Here is a 22,294-nt window from a genome sequence, read left to right as displayed (position 1 = left end):
GAACGTTCGTGTTGTGGGAGAGGACAGTTTGATGCGTAATTTCACCAATGCCCCGTTGCGCTCATTGGTGCGTCTCTCCAACGTGTCACCAGTTTTGGTGGATTACCCCAGATATCTGCAGCATCAAAAGGGTGAGACGCCACTGCTTCTTCAGCGTCTTTCTTCACTGCACCAGAGTTTCCAGCAAGAGCATCTGACCACACCAAGTGGAAAGAAGCACTAAAAGAATAGATTTTAAAAGATTTTTATTAGTCAAATTACTTAGTTCGAAAATGCAAATCCTCGCTTCACACTGGAGGATGACGCCGTCTTTTTCACTCATCTCACTGTTTCTACTACTGCCAACTTTACTGCAGAAGGGTCTCTGGGTGTGCGGCTCCCCAGGCTGCGCATCCTGTGGCTTACCACCGTTGGAGAAAGAGGCAGAGGAGAGGCTGATGATAGAGATCGCAAAACAGCAACTTTTGGACAAGCTGCACCTGAAAGAGAGACCAAACATCACTCAGACGGTGCCGCGAGTGGCGCTTCTCACCGCGCTGCGTAAGCTTCACTCAGGGCGCGTCAGGCAGGATGGTACCCTTGAACTAGATAACAGCTTACCAACAAAAGATCAAGGCTATGAGATAGTGAGCTTTGCAGATATAAGTAAGTTTTGCTTTCATTTTTCATACCCTAAAGCGGTTTTGGCATGACTCTTTTACACTGTACACGAGCGCGCTTTTTGATCCGGTTCGTGCGTAAAATAGTGTTTGTTATTTTACGCACATAAAGTAGCATAGGGACTGGAAGGGATTACATTTTTACTCTTAGTTCTCGCAATTTAGTGAGAAAATATGGAAATATTCTCTCTTAGAAATGTTTTTTATTCATTAAATGGTCAAATGCAGAGGTGATTTTCTCCAGTGTGAGATTAATTAAGTTCAATTCTTATCAATTATTAAACATATTATGCTGGTTCAAAATGCATATTGTATTGATTTTTAAAGTTAGACAAACACCACGCCTCCCTTCAGCAGTCAGAGGAATTTCAAATCTCTAGAAAAAAAAAAAGTTGTGGTTGATTTTGCAATATTAACACAGATTTAATAAGGTCAGTTGATGTTTTTTTTTTTTTTTCAACGTCAAGACTGACAATTTGACCCAAGCAACGAAAATTGGAACTTTAAAGCATCCTGGTTAACAACTATAATCTTTTATCTTACTGAACCTAAATTTTAGGATGCTTAATGCCAAAAATAGTGTAGACAAATAAACAGATAACAAGATTTCCTTAGGGTAGGATCCAAGAAGAATGTTTACAAGAGAAACATGATTAAATAGAGCACAGATAGAGAAAATAGAGAAAAAACAAGTGGGGTGAAAATGTGTATAGAGAATGCTAGAGGACACATCTAAGTTTTGGGAAAATTATGATGCAACAAAAGATGAATTGGAAAATCTTCTCATGTTTTCTTTAAAGATATAAGAACTCTTGCTGCAGAAAGGTTTTTATCTAAAGACCCTTTTTAATAATAATACTGTATATCACTAATATTATAAATGAGATGAAAAGTTACCTTAAATAGCACTTTTAATGGCATACAGTACCATGAAATTGTACCCTTACCTCTTGTTTTTTTTTTTTTTCTCTCTTACTAAAAACTGAGCCTCTGTCTGTGTTTAACACAGGTTTCGTGCCTGGTCTGAGTAGTTTTTAGCTCCAAACATGTTTTTATTCTACTCTGAGCATCTTCACTATTCCTGCTTAAGTAATACTTTGCCACATGACATACTGCCACCACCATGTTTTACTGTAGAGATGGTGTATTAAGAAAAATGTACAACATAGGTTTAACAAAAAGTTTAATTTAGTGTCAGTTGAGTACCTTTTCCAAGTCTTCCCTTCAAGGCTTGAACAGAACTGCTAGGAGGGTATCATTTACCTTTCTGAAACAATGTCACTACTTTTCTCTAAAGGTCAGATTTGTAGAGTGATGGCTAACAGACATTCTGCACTTGAGTGATGGATCTCTGCATCTTTCCACTTTCTGTTAATAAACTGAATGTTGCTCTGTGAGGCGTTCACAGCTTGGGATATTTGTTAGTTCAAACTTGGTTTTGCACTGACTGTGCTGGAGTTTATTCAAGAGCATTACATTCAAAGCTGACAATTAAATCTAATTGGAATGTGGCAAAATACAAACTATGTATTTCCCAATTGTATCTTCTTAAAAAATATAGATATCTTTTTAAAGCTTGTATTTGTAAAGTGACATTTCAACAAAAAATCAAGAGTTATGGTTCTATTTGAAATGCACTGTATGCCTTTTGATTAACAGTGTTTAGAACATACTAAAATGCTAGTTTGCTGTATCTAGATAAAGAAAACGAAATAAATGAACTCACAACTTTCGTTTCAACATGTTCCGTCTTGGTTATAAGCTGTTGGCACTTTCATATGTTCAAAATATTAACAATCTGTTTGTTTGTTTTTAAATTGTCATTGTTTCATAGATGATTCAGGCAGCGGTGACAAGGCCAGCCTCAGCCTTACCTTTCAGTTTCTGCAGGAACGTGGCAAGAGCATCCAAGTCCTCCAGTCCTCTCTGTGGATCTACGCTCAACCCTCTGAGGATCCTTACCGGAACTCTCGCCTGCTTGCCCGGGTCTTCCTCTCAGCAGACGAAGGAACCTCAGGCTCTAATCGCACCCTGGTAATAGAAAAGATGCTGGAAGTCAAAGAGAGTAACTGGCACACCTTCACAATAACACGCACACTACAGACTTTCTTGGATGGAGGTCAGAGACGGCTCCGGCTTGAGGTCAGCTGTATAGAGGATGGAAGGAACCTCTGCTCTTTAGGTGGCTCAGTTGACAGAGCAAACCAGCCCTTCATGGTGGCCCAGGTGCGTCTGCGCGATGACCACTCCAAGCACTTAGTCAGAAAACGCTCACTGCGCTGTGGCGATGAGGTGACGGTCTGTTGCAAGAGAGACTTCTACATCAGGTTTAAGGACATCAAGTGGGATGAGTGGATCATTGCACCTGAAGGCTACCACATGAACTACTGCATGGGTCAGTGCCCCCCACATCTGGCTGGCTCGCCCGGCATAGCATCCTCATTCCACACTACTGTCTTCAGCCAGCTTAAAGTCAATGGCATCAACACAGGCACGGCTTCATGCTGCATTCCCACTGAGCGGCGGCCACTCTCCATGGTCTATTTCAACTCTCAGCACAGCATCGTCAAAATGGATGTCCCTGATATGATAGTAGAGTCCTGTGGATGCACATAAAGAACAGAAAAAGGCACTCTGTAACTAACAGATTGACAGACTGAAATAATTTAAGAGGTATGCTTGCTTTGGACAGCCTAATAATTAAACATTTTTTACAAGTGGCTAAAACAGATATATGCAAATACACTGAATGCCTATACTGAAACATTTTTTTATGTAATTTCTATATATAAATCCTGGTATTAACAGCAAATCTTTTAGAGATTTTGAGAAACAAGATGTTTTCTCTATGGGTTTACAGGGAGGTTTCTATGTATGTAGTGCATATTTTATACGAACAAGAACAAAATTTATATTTGTAAAATCAAGGTATTGTAAAGGGATTATATGATGAAGTAAGAGTATTTAATACTGTAGTTGCAAGTGGAAAAAAAAATCTACATTTATGATAAAAGTCGAGAATATTTTATATTTTCATTGGTTTCAATTTTTTTTTGTGTGGAATTTTTCACTAAAAAGTGTCCCAGCTTTTATTCTGAAATTATACTAATACACCGGCATAATTTATTTAAAAAATAATTTCTCTTTTTTATTTATAGCCACAGTATTCTTTTTTTTTTTATTAAATCTGATCCCAGCAGAAACATTGAAATTTTTGCTGAATTTTATGGTTCTCTGTCTCTAAATAAGATTATATAGAAGCATGACCCCTGAAATAATTCTTTATTTTCAAGATGCAGTTAAATGATTTTAAAAAAATCAAAGAATGACATAATACAACTACTGAAAAGTGCTTTATATTTACATGCATACAGTAGAATCAAATCATAACATATGTAATATCTGACATAAGCTCTGACTGTGGGCAGCCAGCATAGCATCAATTTAAAAAATATTTGATCATCTTTACCGTATTATTTACACAAGCTGTCTAACCAGACGGGTGAGTTTAGCGGTGTATGAACCAGAGGTCATTCCTAGGCAGCATGGTCAAACATTTAGCTATTGCCTCAGTGTCTGCTCCTTTGAAGGTCTGTGAGGCAGTTGGGTCAACAAGCATGTGCATCAGCACGTTGGCTTTTATAGCTCTCAAAGTCTAAAGTTTTCAGGGGTGATGTAAATTTAGTATCTCTCCAGCGATAAGTAAACGAGGTGTATCTGTTTATTAAAATGTCTTTGTTGGTTTATAAATGTTGAATTTATATGGTTTAAAAAAAAATCTGTATCATTATGTCGTAATTAAACAAAAATATCAGTACAGGGAATAAGATATTTCTTCATAATGAAAACTATCTTGATTTCAGTTGAAATTGTTAAATTTAAAGCTTAATAATTGCTTTCTAAGCAGTTTTTTTTTATAAAAATGTAGTCATTAGGTTTTCAAATATATTTATATAGTTTTCCCAAGGAGAACATAATCTGTATTTAGGGAATATACATTTTTAGATCCCTTTTTATAATTTTCCCTGTTTATAACTTCCAGGAATTATTGTGTAATGTTTGGGCCTCTGCTGCACCGCTAAAACAAGCACTTTATCACCCTAACTTTAGGTTAAATGCAAATTTTCCTAAATGCAAACTTTGTTAATGGGGTATTTTTACTGTACTTAAAACTAGCTGGACATGATGTAAAGTGTAAACAGACCTACAGGTAACCATCTGCCTACTTTCATAAGTTTTAGCTGTGTTTAAACATATTTTGTTGGAAATATTGTACACTTGCAGATGATGCAATAGATGAAAGCCATTTTGTGTATACCTGAATATAAAATCATTTACTTTATTTTTATATGATTCTATATTTTATATAACATTAGGAATATGTCATAGAATTTGAAAATTAAAAAAAGTTGAATTTACATTATTATAATTTATGTATATTCTGAAATAAAATATGTTATAAACCCATTTCTTGTTTTGGATTGATTGTTTATGTTTAGATCATGACATCAGGGATTCTACAACGTCACACTGAGCATCCTTCATATAGTTTATCCTGTTTTAACAAGATAAAGTATTAATTTTCTTCTTTTTTCGGATTCAAATGATCAAATTCTTACTTTTTTCAATTTCAAGAAGATGCACGTGTTCAATTATACCAGTGCAGTTTTTTAGGGCAACAGCATGTTTGCTCATACAAACAGTAGAAGTGGCTTTATGGACTGGCTGTGTTTGATGAGTAAACATTCCCCTGGCATGAAATTAGTTACATATCACGCTTTTACATTATGGACTGATTGCAATCTAAATATGAGAAACTGGTACACATAGGGGTAAATAGATAATCATTAATTCAAGGTAGTAATAAAGCGTATTTTCTATTTTTAATTTAGAGATTTAAAGCCCTAAACATATTGAACACCAGAACAAAAATAACTAATAATTCTTACTGACTAAGCAAATTTTTTTATGTTTAAATCTTTGTTTGCCAAACTGTGTAAAATGTCAATGACCGTAATATCTGACTCTGAAAATTACAGGGTCATAACATATCGTCCCTTCTCTGAAAATAAATTTCCCAACTCTCTTCAAGAGGCCAACAGTACAGTCATGTTACATCATCTAAAATGGACTATAATCGGCACCTGAGGCACACTGGCACATTTTTTTTTTTTTTTTAGAGCAAAGGAGTATGTTTTCATATGTGATTCACTTGATTCAGCATTAAAAATGCTTAATCCCTTTAAAAAAAATACATCAACTTTTATATGGCATTACTTTAGCCATGCAGTTAAGAAAGCTTTTTTTTTGTAACATGGGTTTTAAGTCTTTTCATTAGAAACACAAATCAACATTAAATATACTCTGGACATTAAATTGGTTCAAAGACAAATGCCAGACATTTACCTCTGGTATCAAGGTAAAGTCAAGATAAATCAGTTACATTGTGACATGAATCTGGGAATAAAAATGAAACCTGATTTTTTTAAATGGGACACAGACTCGTTTTGCAGTGCTTTGATAATCAGATACTCAAATGCAAGCAGACCTATGTGGACAAGAATAAAAAGAGTCTTATACAGTGCATTGCAAACATTTTCATTGTATTTTGCAGTGGCAACTGGGTTGAGGGAATACTCCTCAGTAGAGAAATAGAGGCTGGAATAAGCTAAACTGGCAGGTATAAAATGACAGACTGTAGATTGAAGACAAAGTTTGAGAAGAAAACATCCTTTGATATGGAGCTAGAGGTAAAATGACCTGGCTTAGATTAAAGAATATGAGTGTGTTAACATTACCTGGTCGAAGTCTAAATCTAAGCCCACTGAAGAATCTTTCTGTAAAACTTAAATATATTCACCACAATCCAATGTGTTTTATCTTGCTGAAGAAAATAGAGAAAACCAATAGAAACAAATGAACTGAAATGTGAGAATCTAGAGTCTATGAACCAATTCAAATTTTGAAATATTATTGATTATTATCACCAATTGTGTAAGAGCTACATCTGATCGACACAAGAAATAAAGGCAACTCTTTCCTTTGTATTGATAAAAAATTCATCTAATTTAAATTTAAATCAATTCTTTAAAATGTAGTACCAAAACATTTAGGTTTTTTGGTATTTTGAATTGTTGTTTTTTTTATTTGGGCCAATTAAATGTGTTTCTGTTACTAAATGTGGTATTTTTTCTATTAAAAATAGCTTATAATGACTTAATAGAAAATGTTTTACAAACAGATTAATCATTAAGCTACCGTATTCATTTAATATTAAGTATCAAAATATTTAGACAGTATTATAATCCCTTTACATCAGAAACCACTGATTATGGCTTAAATCGTCAGAGGCACATAAAGGCAGTTACTAAGTCAGTCTTTTATCACCTGAAGAACATCCCCAGGATTGAAGGACAAATGTCCAAGTAAGATCCAGACCAACTCCTTCATGCATTTTTCTTTAGTAGAATTTAATATTGCAGCAGTGTCTTCATAGGTTTGCCTAAAAAGTCTGTCAGACAGCTGCAGGCAGCTGATCAAAAAAGCTGCTGCCCTTGTTCTCACTAGAACTTAGAAACTAGAGCACATCAGCCTGGTTCTGAAGCCCTTCCACTAGCTCACTGTAGCTCAGAGAAAAGACTTTAAAATCCTTCTCTCAATCTGTAAATCAGTAAATGGATCCCTACACTTTCCCTGTGGCTCAGCAGGACTGGATCTTTTAAAACAGAACATTAGCTAAACAAGGAACTATGATTTTAGATCATTTTAAAACATAATTGGCAATATACAAAACTACTTTGCACTGCAAAGCCCATCTTTCCAGCAAACCTGAGCAGAAAGGCCTTTTGTTTTTGTCTGATGAGGACTTTGGGTGAAAGCTGAAGGTGTGACTGCACGTGTAAGGGTTTTAAAACACAAGCAGTTAGACCCTTACGTGACAAGTGAGACCAGTGTGACACCACGAAGTTCCGGCATTAGCCTCATTCAAAGAAAGTAGATAGCTGACCTAGATTGGAAAAATGAGAAGCCTACTGACTCACTGATATACTGACACACTGACCCACTCTTTTCCAGTGTGCCACTAAAACCCTAAATCCTTCACTCCACCTACAATCCCACAAATCCTCTGCTGAGGGTTAAAGGTTTCAGCCAAAGTCGCCTCTCAAAGTGTCACGGCAGGACAGGACACTGTGAAAACAAACTGTTCCACTCTCTCCCCCTATTACACAGGTAAACAGTAAATAACGATGCTAAGCTTAGGGGGAAAAGTACTGTGCATCACCACAGCTACATGATCCCTGCATTTAACAAGTCATGTAGTTACAAATTATATGAAGCAAATTCTAAGACTTAATTAAATCAAATCACGGTGTATAAATGGTACAAAGGAATCTTAACTGGGACTTACTATCAGAATCTATATTAATTCACAGAAAATATATTGTTTAGTAGCTGCCTGAAATATTGATAAAAATAATAAAAATTAGATGATAGTTACAATATCCATGTTTTTTTTAAACTTTTTTGAGCATCAAGGCCAATTATCATAATGAAATCGTATATCTTCAATAAGCCCAACAGTGATCAAATAGCTCCTGTAGACAAAAGCATACAAATAGATAGGCTATAAAATATCTGCTGTAATGGATCTGTTTACATTTCATTATCTATACAATCTAACATAGGGACATAGAGCTAAGCTGTATGACATACTTTCATGGGCATTTAAAAAAGACTGGATCTGCACTGTTGACTGTGTACTAGCTTTAAGAAACACAGCACTTCAAATAACTTTTAAATCCTCAGGCTGATCGCATTACGACAGTCCCAGTTACCTGTTATGTCTCTCTGAGTTACATCAGGAGTACCTTGTTCCAGAACAATATCCGGCAGCCTCATCAGGAACTCAAGAAAAGATTTACCTTCAACTCATTTTCCAACTCAAATAGCTCATGTGAGGTCAGCTGCTTTTAATGAACATTTTCATTTAAATTAAAACCAAGGACAAAGCAGAGTCAACCTGGTGATGTATTAGTAATAATTACGATTAAAATCATTATAAGAACAAATCAAATAGCAGCGAATTGCGATAATTGTTTCTAACAAGTCCTTTTAATTAAGTTTAGATGACTGGACACATCCAAGTATGTTAACCCCACTATATCATTTTTTTCTTGGGGGTTGAAAAGGTTATCAAAATGCTTATCAGCCATTCCGTACAAAAAGAGTTAATTCGAATAAATCTGTGATCAGCCAAATTATTGCTCCTTCTTTAAAGATTAACAAACATTTGCATATACGTTAAAATATAATTGTTGAAAGAATAAAAAATATTTCAAAATAACAAAAACACTGAATAATATTGCTCACAGCCTGCTTAGCATTTACCATATTTCACCACAGCATCCCATTATACCACATGGTGGCACTGTGTGTTTAAGAGGGTTGGGAATCCCTCTCTAATTTACTATTGAGGATAATCCAATTAAAATGACCCTTACTCTACGCTAATCATGTAATTTACTCGATCCTTTGCATCAAAATATTTAGGCACTAATTTGTTGTCAAGCAAAGACAAAGCGATCATGTTTAGCTGCAGAGGGCCTAAGGGGTCTAGATATGAAAAGATGCATGCTTGTATTTTTAATCATATAGTAAAAATAGGTAGATGATTTGCATAGAAAATATGAGCTGTACTTACTGGGATGTCAAGGAAATTACTTTATCATAACAGGAACTGGATTAGCTGGAGATATTCTGAATTCTTAATCCATGCAATGTTTTTTTTTTTCATTTATGTAGCCACATCATACTTTAAAATACAGTTTATAGTACATTAGCTATTGTGCTTGTTAAATGTTTAGACAGCAGAGGGCGCTGGACAGATTTTTCTGTAAGTATGTATAAGTGGAAGCTGATAGCAGTGAAGCTGTTTCTGGTAATTAGCAGTTTGTATAATTGTGAATGGCTTCACTAAAAGACTTTGCCGACACTCATGGGATCTTTGGACCCTAGTTCAAGCTGATCAGTGCAAAAAAACGGGTCCTAAACAATAATTTGGGAAAGCTATATCTTCATGTACAGTACTTACATCACAGAATCAATCTGAACTCACGGGAAGGTTGTTTTTCTATATTAACACTTCAGCTGGTGGTTTTCTTTGATCCATTTCTAGAATAGCCCATACAAATTCCTACTTTAGAACTGTATGCCCTTTTAGGCCATTTAGAATTGCCTAAGGTCAGTGTTGGCCTACAAACTGTAGGCCAACAAACTGTCCAGAACTGCATGTTTTGCTGACGCAAAGCTTGCTAGCTCCTAAAAACAGAAGTGGCCGATAGATCAAAGAGAGCTTTCATGGTTAAAGGATCTCACAGGAACATTAAACTCAGAAAACTGTTTAAGCCGGTTAGATGGTTAAGATGCTAGTATGCTTTCCACTTCACCTTTTTTTGAGACTCACAAAAACCAAGCAAAGGTCAAAAGTACTCTAATAAGCTCATATTTTCCAATTGAGAGAGAGTTCCCAAGAACAACTCCACCTTCTCCACCCTACCTCTAATAGCTGAAAAACACAAAGAACCTTATTCCAAGACCTTTTACTCGGGCAAGTCAGAATCGGTGCCTGAATCACTTGTTGAAACATATCAAAAGTGCCTCATAAAACTTATATGAACATTTAAATCTCTGCACAGAAATATGTGCCAAAAAAAGAGAAAGGCAATTGCATGATCTCTTAAATTTCAGGTTGGAAAAGTCAGATGACTTTTAAGAGACATTCTCAAATTATTGATTGTCTTTGGGATCATCTGCAACACAAAGAACATTATATGAAACGGTAATAAAGCTTAACTAAACTATGAAGAAAAAGTGACACAACCTTGTATATTCAGTATATACATGCAATAGAACCACATTTTTGGGGGACAGTGGTAGGTTGTCTTTTTTTCAGTCATCATCACGAACTAGCGAGAGAAACACATGGGTAAGGCAAAAGGCAATACACACCTTGGCTTGGCCCTGCCTTTAGATTTAGCAACTGAAATCAAGACCACAGAGACATTCTTTGGAAGTTAGTTTAGTGAGACAGCAATTCATTTTTTTCTCCTTTTATAGGCTACATATCTTGCTTTATCAAGAATTAGCTAGTGCAAACTTGATGCAGCACCAAAATATCATCATGTCAAAGGGACTGGGATTGGTTACAGATGGATCTTTATTGACAGTTTAAAAAAATCCATTATTACTTTCACAGTAAAAGTCCAAGGTATTTCAACATAAAAGAAATAAAGCAAGGAATAAGCCTGTGTGAAAAAGTGAAAACCTAATGGGTTTTTGTCTGCCCATCAAGCCTAAAAGACTCGGAATGATTGGAGGAATACCATAATATTTGTTTTTAATGTAAAACGGACAAAATACACAATTGATCCTGCGTAGGTAAGGTTATTGGGGTCCAAAACAGCTACTTGGAGGTGTCTGACCTCCAGAGTTTTGTAAAGGTATCTCTACGGTTATGTATTTATAATAACTTGCTGAAATTTGTGGACCTCAGACAAAGGTACAAGGAATCAACCTGATTCAACTTAGGTCACCATGTTAGAACAAAATGGTTTAAGTCAGTTGAGCATATATGCAGAGGAAATTAAACCAACATGTTTGTACATCTTAGCAAATGAAAGACTACAGATTGGATGGTGATTTGTTAGAGAATATAAGTTTGTCAATAAAGGACCTTATTGCTGTATTATCATATAGTTCTTTGGTAAGGCTATGGGTGACTTCTTGAAACAAGACAGTTGTGCCTTTGCTTCACCTATCTTAAAGCTACAATAAGCTGATTTTGTTAAATGTACATACTTCTAAGTCTGCAATAGACAATATTCTTTGAGTTCAGTTGATAATCATAAGCATGGAAGACTTGACTAGCATTATTTGTTTACACATTCTGAAAACACCCGGGGCAATTAAATGATGTTGATGGCAGCCTACCCAAATCCTGAAACCATCTTTGGAGTCCAAACAGCTTATTGGCCATACAATGTCAATACAACCACATGCATGTCATAACGTAATCTACAAGTCACAATTGTATGACCACTTGAGGGCAGCAAAATGCCTTTGAAAACTTCTGGATTCTTACAAGCCTCACAGGACCATGGCTTTGATCAAGAACTTTACAAGAGTTTAACCTTTAAGTGGTGCATATTGTAAAACAGTTCAGTTTTATCAGCTAGCAACTGGCAGATTAAGGTCCCAATGACTCCCCAACACATGATTGAAGATCATTACACACACACAAAATCTAAAGAATTTGTTGTAGATTGTAAATGGGCATGCATTAAATAAAAAATCCTTAGAAGTGAACCAAAGGCAGCCCAAGGACAGGCTGGAGATATCGGATTCCCTTTCTGCCAAGGGACACCCCAGAGTTAGTCAGAGTCACCAAGGAGCGGGATGTTTTCTCCCTCATCCCCCAAGACCTGAGATAAAATTAAAATGATGAGGGTAGTAAAACTGATGGTGCACTGATGTTGACAGATGGATAAGAGCATGTTTGCTTGAGGGAATAATGCAATTTCATAATTACGGGTGAAGTTAGCTATAAATTCTGAAAATAGATCTGCCTACGGGAGTATTTCTTCAGTAAACACAGTGCAAGTAGCAACATGGTGGGGTTTTAGAATGTAAAAAACTGAATTAGCTTGCTGCCTTATACTGTCCATTCTCAATAAGGCTGAAAGAAGTAACAATGGTAATGCAATCTTCTTTTACTAAGAAAAATAGGTTAATCTAATGCAGAAAACTCTTATTTTAAAATGTTATAGTTATTGCCAACCTTTGCGTATCTGCAAAAATCAAACTGCACCGTCATTGCAAAGTGAGTGGGTAAGAGAGAGTTAGAATTTATGCAACAGGTTGTTTTTCTGTCTGGAAATAAATAATTCAATTCAGTTCATTTTTGTTTAGCAGTGATTTAGAATGCATCCTTTCCTGACCCATGTGAATGATTCAAACAACTCACTGCAGATTACAGTGAGTCTTTGCAGGACTCGCTTCTCTTGGATGAACATGTAGTGACAGTAGATAGTGTTAGCTTGCATGTGTCGTTGACTTTGCAGCAATTCCTCACACAAAGCACGAAATGAAGCAACAGTTGTGAGGAAAAACTCTCTTCAGCAGAACTGAGGTACGAGAAGAAAGAGGGAGACACAAATTCTCCCCTTTACAGAAGGTAATGGTAAACTTGCTTCAAATACCGTTGTATTACTGTTTTTTTTTTTCTTTAATCAGTAGTATTTGAACCATTCTGTCATCCAAAGAAAATGCTCAAGCTATTGTTGATAAGTAAGAACACTTTCTCCAGAAAATATATGCAACCAAACCTACATTTTGAAGTAAACAAAGAAATGAGTCGGGTGCTATGCCATGAACCTTGAATTACTTTGGGCACTATAAAATGTTCCTTTTCTAGTTTCTTGCATTAGCAACCTGTACCACATGCATACATACCAGGTGGTTTTTCGAGCCACTGAAAGATTGCTAACCACTCTTTTTCTTCTGTTGTCCTTTTTTAAACATTTTAAAGGCCTCGATAATGCATTTCTACCCAATTGTTATATACAGATACAGTAGTAGCCATTCAAAATGACCCTTCCCAGTCAATTCTTTGAGCTGGTTGCATGCATGTAGCGAGAGTGGAGAGGAAAACTCCCTTTTAACAGGAAGAAACCTCCAGCAGAACCAGGCTCTGTGTGAGCAGCCATCTGTCGAGGCCGACTGGGGTTCAAGAAGATAGAAGCAGATAAGCAGAGAGTGACATAAATAAAATAAGTTATTTGGCACTCAGGCCCCAGCAAAACACTTTGATGCTGTGAACCAACATTCACTTAAATGAGTAACCGAGAAAAAGAGTTAGAATAGTCTTCCCCTGGTGGTGGAATAAGCTCGAGGGTGAGTGGGACTGGGATTAGTCTGAGAGTGAGGGAGGAGATGGGGTGGAGGTGCGTGAAAGTTTTCTTCCGTACGGGAGAGGGAAGCTTGGCCAGGAGCTAAATGAAGAGGGTCTTGAAAGATAGTTGGCTTCGGAGGAGATGGGGTCCCGGGATGATTGGCTGAAGCTGGACGAGTGACGATAAGAGTTTATGATGATGAGAGTCGTACGGATTTGAATTTTTGCATAAGCTTCATTTGTTTTTCCTATAAATATATTCTAATTACTAATTTTATGTAAAGGAGTAAACACTTATTTGACTTTCTGTCAGTAAGCATACATAAACATCTTTTACATAGGCCACATTTTTGTATTAAAACATATTTCTTTCTTGATGTAATATAAAATTATATTCTAAACGTCAGGTTTTTATTCGCTTTAAGTAGAAATCNTATTTCTTTCTTGATGTAATATAAAATTAAATTCCAAATGTCAGGTTTTTATTCGCTTTAAGTAGAAATCTCCATAAGTAACAGAAATGGAGCCCGAAGACATCTATACTATGTGAATTATGTTACTGAAATAAATAAGTTTCCCAATAATATTCTAATTTAATGAATACGACTGTACATTCGACGTGGCATTGATCCTTTTCAATTCTATTTATAAGATTAGCAATATACTTCGACAAATGACAAAAGGAAAGAAACTTCTATCTTATTTCACAGTGGAAATGTTATTTTTGAATTAATAAAGTTCTGTTTTGAGCTTTGTCGATCTTCCAGTGATTAGGTGTTTATTTGATATGACTTTAAACTGCTATTCTGCTGCTGAAAACTATAGCTACAGACATAAAAGGAAGCATTTTTTTTTTTTTTAGAAAAAGTGTATATGTTTGTCATTACAGGAAGGATTTATGTCTTCTTTTTTTTATTAAGTTTATTAAGTTTAATGTTTAAATTTCAGATGCAGCTGGAGAACTTACCAAAACACATGTTTTAAATTAATCTTCATATATATATATATATATATATATATATATATATATATATATATATATATATATATATATAATACATATTTGGTCCCAGGTGCTTTGACCTATAAGAAAAGCTTCAGAGATAACCAATCTCTATATGTTTAATACCCTAATGATATACTGAAAAGCAGAAAATCAAAAGTTTTCCATGAGGACATGGGAAGCCAGATTTACGCAGTCCATGATCCAGAAAAACATTGCATCAACACAGCTAAAGGAATTAATGCCACTGTTCTTGCTTCACCTCCATCTTAACAGGTCTTACCCCACTCAATGTCCGGTGTGGACCTAATTCTGTCAAAGGCAACTTAACAGAATCCATCCAATCAGGGTGATGAATGTCAGTATCTCATAACACTTTATGCTTTTAAGAACAAAAAGGCTAAATTAAATTATAAGTATGTTTGTTAAGGTTACATATGAGTTATATAAAGTAAAATGAATTATTGTGTTCATTTAATTTATTATGTCTTATTATAAATGATATAATTATGTAAGAACTGCACCTGAGTAAAATTATGACAAACCAAATAGAAACAGTGGAATCAAGAAAGATAAACCAAATTCCTGTGAAATTAAACAAATGAAAAAGAGACAAAAGGACCAGGAAAAGGAGACAAACCTTGAACAGAAAATCTTCATCCAGCCTTCAACCTTCTCGTCGTGGAGCACCGCTACCAGCTACTGTGGGGCCCCCTAGTGGAGCATTAAGGATCTTTCAGGTAAGATTCATTTTCTTTTATATGATCAGAGCCAAGGCTGTTTTGGAGAACAAAGAAAAAAAAACATTATTGCATTCTAAGTCAATGAAGAATATATTGTGTATTTGTATGTAATACTTGATTTCATACCTGCCTGATGTGAAAAAAGGAGCCTCGGTCTTTTAGCTGCTCCTTCATACCATAGTGTCTGCTGGTATGACCTGCCTGGATGACAGAGGCTCTGCAACAATCACAAGGAAATCATAAAGACCATACATTCCTCCACCATCCATCCATCCATCCATCCATCCATCCATCCATCCATCCATCCATCCATCCATCCATCCATCCATCCATCCATCCATCCATCCATCCATCCATCCATCCATAGTCATAGGGGGTGTTATCTACCTGCTGCAGTATTTAGGCAAAAGGCTGAGTAAATTATTGACATGCCGTTGGTCCGTTGGAGGGTAACACAACCATGTTTACCCCAATCACACATCCACACACCTACGAGCAATTTAGAATAACCAATCAATCTAACAGCCATATTTCTGGGGGAGCCAGAAAACCTAGAGATAACCCAATCATGCACCTAGAGAATGTGACAAGAAGGAAGATCTTAGACCAGGATTTAAGCTCAAAACCTTCTTGCTACAAGGCACCAGTGCTGCAAACCACACAGCCCTTCTACCAGATGCTTTGAGTCACACTTAAATACAATTTGGAACCTTTTATAATTTCAGTTACCTCACTAAAACCTAGGTCTATCCTTCCAAGAAACATAATCTCATTGAAAGCACCATTACCAAGTTCCATGTTGGCATGGTTGGACATCCCAGCTCAAGATTACTGAATGCTTTGGTAAGGAGTGAGGTCTTCATTATAATAAATGCCATCAAATGTAGATGTAAATGAGCAAACTGTAGAAAACTCATACAAATAATTATGAAATTTAGCTCTAATTTACTACTCCCCCTCAGAAAGTGGAAATTAGATCAAAGAGTACATAAAACAGTATTTGTTAAGATATGTGCAATTATTGTATTTCAGTTTGCAAAAATCATTTTCCCAAAATTTCAGTGAAATAAGTAAATAATATATCTTTTTTTATTAAACAATCTGACAAACGGGTTGCTAATATCTCTGAAAGTTATAACATATTAGGTGTTTAATTGTCCTGCTTGTCAGCTTGACAATGCTGCCCTCTAGCGATGAGGACCCTAAATCAGCTTCTTGCCTATATGGAAAAAGCACAGTATGATAGTAATCAAGACAAAAGAATTTTGTTTAAAATCTACTTAAATCAAATAATTTTTTAACTCATGTTCAGATGAAGTTTAGTAAAATATCAGTCTTTTAAATCAAAGATAAGGGAAAAAAGCTCCTTTTGAGGAAAAATACCTTCAACTCTGAGAAAGTTACTCACCCTGTAAATATAGATCTGTATTTGTTTATAACTATGAGTTTTAAAACACCAAAAGGCAAGTTATGAAATTATTATCTATACATAATTTTGATTTAAATTATAGCAGGGGGAGTTATAGTCCTCAACTAACTGTTGTTTTTGTGCAAATTGTGTATAACTTTATCAGACAGAGAAACTGCATTCTTCATACTTACAATTACACCTGCCTACTTTTTAGGTTATGATAATGAAATATCTTGATGCATGACATAAAAACAGGAAACAAAAAAATAGCTTCTATCATTTTCCACAGGCATTGAGTACACATATTTTGTTCCCAACACTTTGCTGATATTTATGTATGCAAAATACAGATACACGTGTTTATTCTGGTGCTCTTTTAGTTCTCATATGACAGAATGTTATCTATCATTTCAAAAGAATTTTTAAATTATAATTTTGCAAAATAGCCATGATTTCCTTGCTGGTGTCTGGGCTTTAAGCATTGATGCAGATATTGCAACAATTGATGCAATCAATTTAAATCTAATTCCAAAATAAAGTCTCTATGCAGCACTTACCTTTGCACCTTACTGTGATAAAACTTTGTTATCCAACGCTGCTCATGTGATCTTTAACTCCAGGTCCCTCCTGTCAGTTTGCAGAGACTTGCAGCAGACAGAGAACACCCTTAAATGTGGTACCTGCAAAGCTGCAGCACTGCCAGCAAGGGACCCCGAGCCAATGGGAGGAAAACATGCTAAGGGACCATCTGCAATGGAAAAACAAATCCTGTAAAAGATTTGCTGGATTTCACTGCATCAGGGAATGGTGTCCAGATGCCCTGAGCCTTGATGACAGCTGCTTTCTCTTCCACTCACACTTGCCTTACATGCATGATCCTCTGTAGATTTTCATGGCTTTGGATTTATCACCTTGTGTGTGTTTTACCTTTTGTCATTTTAGTGGATATGAAATGTTTGAAAAGTTCCTTTAGTTGTAAGGTGTGGATATGCTGTTATAATAAACCTGTTGGCATGTCAAGACTTGAAGACGTTTTTGTGAATAAATAGACTGTATAATCATTGGATAACACACCATAAAACATATTTTAGGCATAAGCAGCTACAAAAGGTAAGACAGCATCCTGCCTGTAGCTTTCAGTCCTTTCTTGACCTCGACGGCATGACTGAAAGCTTTTGCTTTGGCTTACCTTGCTGTTAATCTGTATGTTACTTTAAGCCCTCTACCGGCTTTTAGAAGTGGACATCTGCAACTTTTTATTTCTGTCCCATTCACCTTTTCTCCCCTTGCTTCATTAAGAAAACAGTTTATGTGTGCCTGAGTCACACACTGCTGATTATAACACTAATTGGGAGATTTGCACGCCCTACCAAGCCTGTGTTTGACTTTTTAGGGGATCATTCAGTTAATTGCTGATGGGAAAAGATTGAGCTTCATTATAGTAGAAAAAAATATTACATGATACTGAATCTTCTCTATGTTTAACAGTGTGGTATATGGCAAAAGCTTGAATACCTGTCTCTATGGACTGTTTTGAAAATACCCTTAGATTAACAGAAAAATGCGGCAGCTTCTGTCATCAAAACAACTTTGGACTGAAATCAATCTCTTCCAAATCAACTACATGAACAAAAATAAAATTTGATTAGAATATTCCTTAAAGATCAGCTGAAAAAAGCTCTAGCCATTATGGCACTCTTCAGAATTTGGCGATAAGCCCGCCCATCGATAATCTGAAGGGAAGTTGGTGTGAGATTCTTCCCGCTGTTGGATGAAACATATGGCTGCAGCATCTGTGAGGGTTTACAGCCAAGGCTTCCCTGCTTGGCTGCTGCAGCTATATCGGGCTCAAAGCCCACCACGACTCTCATTGACAAAATCTGATTTAACCACTGGCCGTATGCTGTGAATGGACTCTAGCCTTGGCTCAGGTCACCAACTGTTCAGGCTTTGACTCAGCTTTCCCGGCTGCTTTGAAAACTAAACCTCTTCATGAATGTAGTTATTCACTAATATGCAGTTAACACTCATTGTTGGTTCTGTAGCGATGAGTTTGGATTCTGAATGAAAAACACTTTGCATACTCAGCATTTTTATTTTGTTCAAATAGATGATACATTTTTGCAAATATGTAAAACAACCAACTCTGTTAAAAACATTAGTATTCCATGGGTGTTTATGCAACAAAGACAGCAAATATAGGCTACAGGAAGTGTACCACAACATGCGTATAAAGCATGAGTTATTCATGCACCTTTCCTAAACTGATCTAGTACAACCTCCCTATGTTTTTCATTTATTTATTTCTTTTTCACTATCCCAAAAGGCTTTTGTGCCACTTTTCTCCTCCTACTTTTAAGAGATTTCAATATCCACAAACCTTTTTTTTTTTAATTAAAATACGCAAACACTATATAAAATATATTATTATTGATGTGCAAAGTATTTAAGTATATGTATGTTTACATTTTACAATATTAAAATGTGTGTATATATAAGTGCTGTGTGGCTATTTTTGTCCACTTTCAATTAATCTAAAAAGTCAATGATTGTCAAATGGAAAATCAGATAAATCAATAAATAGTCTATATGTTTGATTACATGCTCTTCATACATAACTGCACAATTCAATAGGATAAGGTAATAGCAAAGTTCAATACAGAGAATGAAAAAAATCTTTTTTTTTGTCATAAAACTAATTTCTTGAATAAAACATTTTTATTTTTCTCTTTTCTAAATTAAAAAAGAGACAAATAAGTATTTTTAGAGGATGCAATGTTTTACAGTCGTATACAAAATTGCAAACTGTTTTTTTTTTCTTTAATTTAAATTCTTCTACATCTTTATCTAAAATGCTTAATTACTTGTTTCTCTTTTCGAGATGATGTCTTTATAAAATATGGATGGGAAGAAGCCAACATTTCCTGAAATAATAAAGTTGTTGGTTTTTGGTCGATATTCTACGGAAGAGGATTAGGGCCACTGGAAAAAAAAAAAAGAAAAGTTAACTGATTTTTTAATTTTATTTTAGTATAACAATTCTGAATTTAATCTCAGAATTCTAAATTTAATCTCATAATTCTGACTTTTTTCTCAGAATTCTGACTTTAATCTCAGGATTCAGACTTTAATCTCAGAATTCTGACTTTTTGAGAAAAAAAGTCAGAATCATGGGTGGTTCTAGACAGGAGCCAGTGTCCCTGTAGATCATGTCCTGGCTCCTGTTACGGCCCTTGTACTGAAGACATAATACTTAAAGAAATTCTAATGATGATATACACTGGAACAGACATGGTTACTGACAGGTCCTTTGAATCTGTTTCATGTTTTTTCTTTAAAAATTCTGTTTTACTAATAATTAAAAAGCAATAAGGTGATAGCTTCAGTGGTATTGAGATAGGATCCTAGTTTTCATCTGTTAAATTTTATTTCCAAAAGAAATAAAATACTAAAATTTTTACAGCTGAATTTAACATTTTTTCTTGAGTTCTAATTCAGATTTTATACAAAACATAATTCTAATGTTTAAATTAAGTCAAAAAATATGTAAAATTATTACAAATTATTATAAAATTATGAATACATATTGACCTAATAAGACATATAATTTTAATTAAACCTAATTGAATAGAAATTTCACTTCATGCAGCTATCTTAATATATTTGAATCACTTAACCTGTTTTTTATTTCATGCTTTTCTGTGCCCCCATGAAAACATGCTGGCCCCCTCCTGGCCCCCTGGTACATTTCGTTTAGAACCGCCACTGGTCAGAATTCTGAGATTAAAGTCAGAATTCTGACCTTTTTCCCATATTAAACTGAAATGAAATTTAAAAATAATTTAACTATTTTTCTTTTTTTTCAGTGGCCCTAATCCTCTTCCATAATATTCTTAGAACTGCACAGAGGCGTAAACAGAAAATTTTATAAGGGTGGCCAGGCAATAAACTGCGACCACTGAGGGGTGGACGAAAATGGATTGGCAGCAGAACCTCAGGGGCAATCTACACTGTTCCAACAGGAAAATTAACAAGCAAAACATCCATATCTTCTAAATAAAGACAAAGTATACTTTCCTGCAGCCTTTGCTAACAAATAGACAAATATATTTAAACATCCAGGTGGATAAAATTCTTTCAGGTTTGAGTTCTGGGGCGAAAATCGTTTCCATTGTCATTACTTACCTACTTTTATCAATATTATTCTGCATTAAATTGATATTTACAAGTACTATTATCTACATAAATTGATTATTTAATACGTTTTTATTAAAATAGTTATTTATCTATGATTTCACTAAAGACTCCTAGATGAATGCAGACACACAATTTTCTCTTTACCCCATAAAACTCAAAATCTAGGTCTGAAAACAGCAGGAATTCTGTACTTATCATCTTTAATGTTAGTATATTGATCACATAATAAACCACAGTGTCGTTGTTATCAAGTAATCATGATAGTAGGGCATAGGGCTTTGAATCCTGAGGTTGTGAGTTCGATCCCCCACTCCGACAGATGCCACGATTATCAAATTTAATGAATTTTAATTCCAATTAAGGCCTTAATTTAAAAAAAAATTATAATTTAATGACTTTTAATGATTTTTAATGACTGCAGAAACCCTGCCACTGCTCCCCAAGGGGATTGGTTAATTGCAGAGAATTAATTTCCCTCTGGGATTATTAAAGTATGTAAAAAAATAACTAAATACATAAATTTATGAAAAATTAAAATGTTTTGAATATTCCACTTGATTATTTGGGGGGAGAAATGGTAGGGGTGGCAAATGATATGAATGCATATTGACCTAATAAGACATATAATTTTAATTAAACCTAATTGAATAATAATTTTACTTCAAAGTTTCCTGGCCCCTCCATCTATCTCCGCCCCTGGAACTGCGCTTTATTTTGATGAAAACAACTATCTTATCAGAGTTTTGTGGTTGCGCCTGTCCGGCTCCAGCTCCGGGGCTGCGGACTGGATTCCAGTCCAGGTTTTGCGGAGGGTCTGCCTGGTTGAGGCGCAGCAATGTGCGGCAGCAGCATCATCATCATCATCCCCGCAGCCAGCAGCCACACACGCTGCCCGATGGGCTGCTATGAACTTCCACTGTTAAAGTAAACACAAACATTTATAGACAGGGTTTTCACAATTACTAGATAAGAACCTACTTTATATAGAGCAGCCGTGTCCTTGCAAGCATTTGATAAACACTTGGAGGCTGTAATGCCTTTATATAGCTGATTATATGACTTTAAAGGAATTTGCGTTTATTTACTGAGAGAACAGAGAGGAAAACTAACCGGGCTTCAGTTTGGTTGTTTCTGGGCTGCATGTTAAGTTTGAGGATAAAACCGAGGCGGTTTGGTTCTTTTTTTCTTTTTCTTTTTTTTTTTTAAGAAAAACAAAAAGTGAACTTCCTGTTTCGGGGTGGTCCGCAGGCTGTGGAGAAAGGGAGGGAGGATAGGGAAGGAGGGGGGAGAAGGGGGTGCGCGTTCCCGCATTGACTGTGCAGCCAAATCCAA

General features: G+C 35.5%; 1 protein-coding gene across 1 annotated transcript; it reads left to right on the top strand.

The window, feature by feature from the left end:
• Window positions 1-3,788, top strand: LOC107103013 (inhibin beta B chain-like). Its single transcript, XM_015402520.1, has 2 exons — window positions 1-645; window positions 2,494-3,788. The coding sequence occupies exons 1-2, from the start codon at window positions 273-275 to the stop codon at window positions 3,273-3,275; spliced, it is 1,155 nt and encodes a 384-aa protein (XP_015258006.1). The 5' UTR covers window positions 1-272; the 3' UTR covers window positions 3,276-3,788.
• Window positions 3,789-22,294: the final 18,506 nt, after the last annotated feature.

The sequence above is a fragment of the Cyprinodon variegatus genome, unplaced genomic scaffold (assembly GCF_000732505.1).
Source record: "Cyprinodon variegatus isolate N-32 unplaced genomic scaffold, C_variegatus-1.0 Scaffold34, whole genome shotgun sequence".
Classification (NCBI taxonomy): Eukaryota; Metazoa; Chordata; class Actinopteri; order Cyprinodontiformes; family Cyprinodontidae; genus Cyprinodon; species Cyprinodon variegatus.
The sequence above is the reverse complement of the archived record's forward strand: the minus strand, read 5'-3'. Positions and strand labels throughout refer to the sequence as shown.

What these genes read in the sequence shown, in the direction of transcription:
- LOC107103013 (XM_015402520.1), top strand. Translation starts at nt 273, where the DNA reads ATGCAAATCCTCGCTTCACACTGGAGGATGACGCCGTCTTTTTCACTC. An exon ending in AGTGAGCTTTGCAGATATAA is followed by an intron (nt 646 to 2,493) that starts GTAAGTTTTGCT and finishes ATTGTTTCATAG; the next exon opens with ATGATTCAGGCAGCGGTGAC.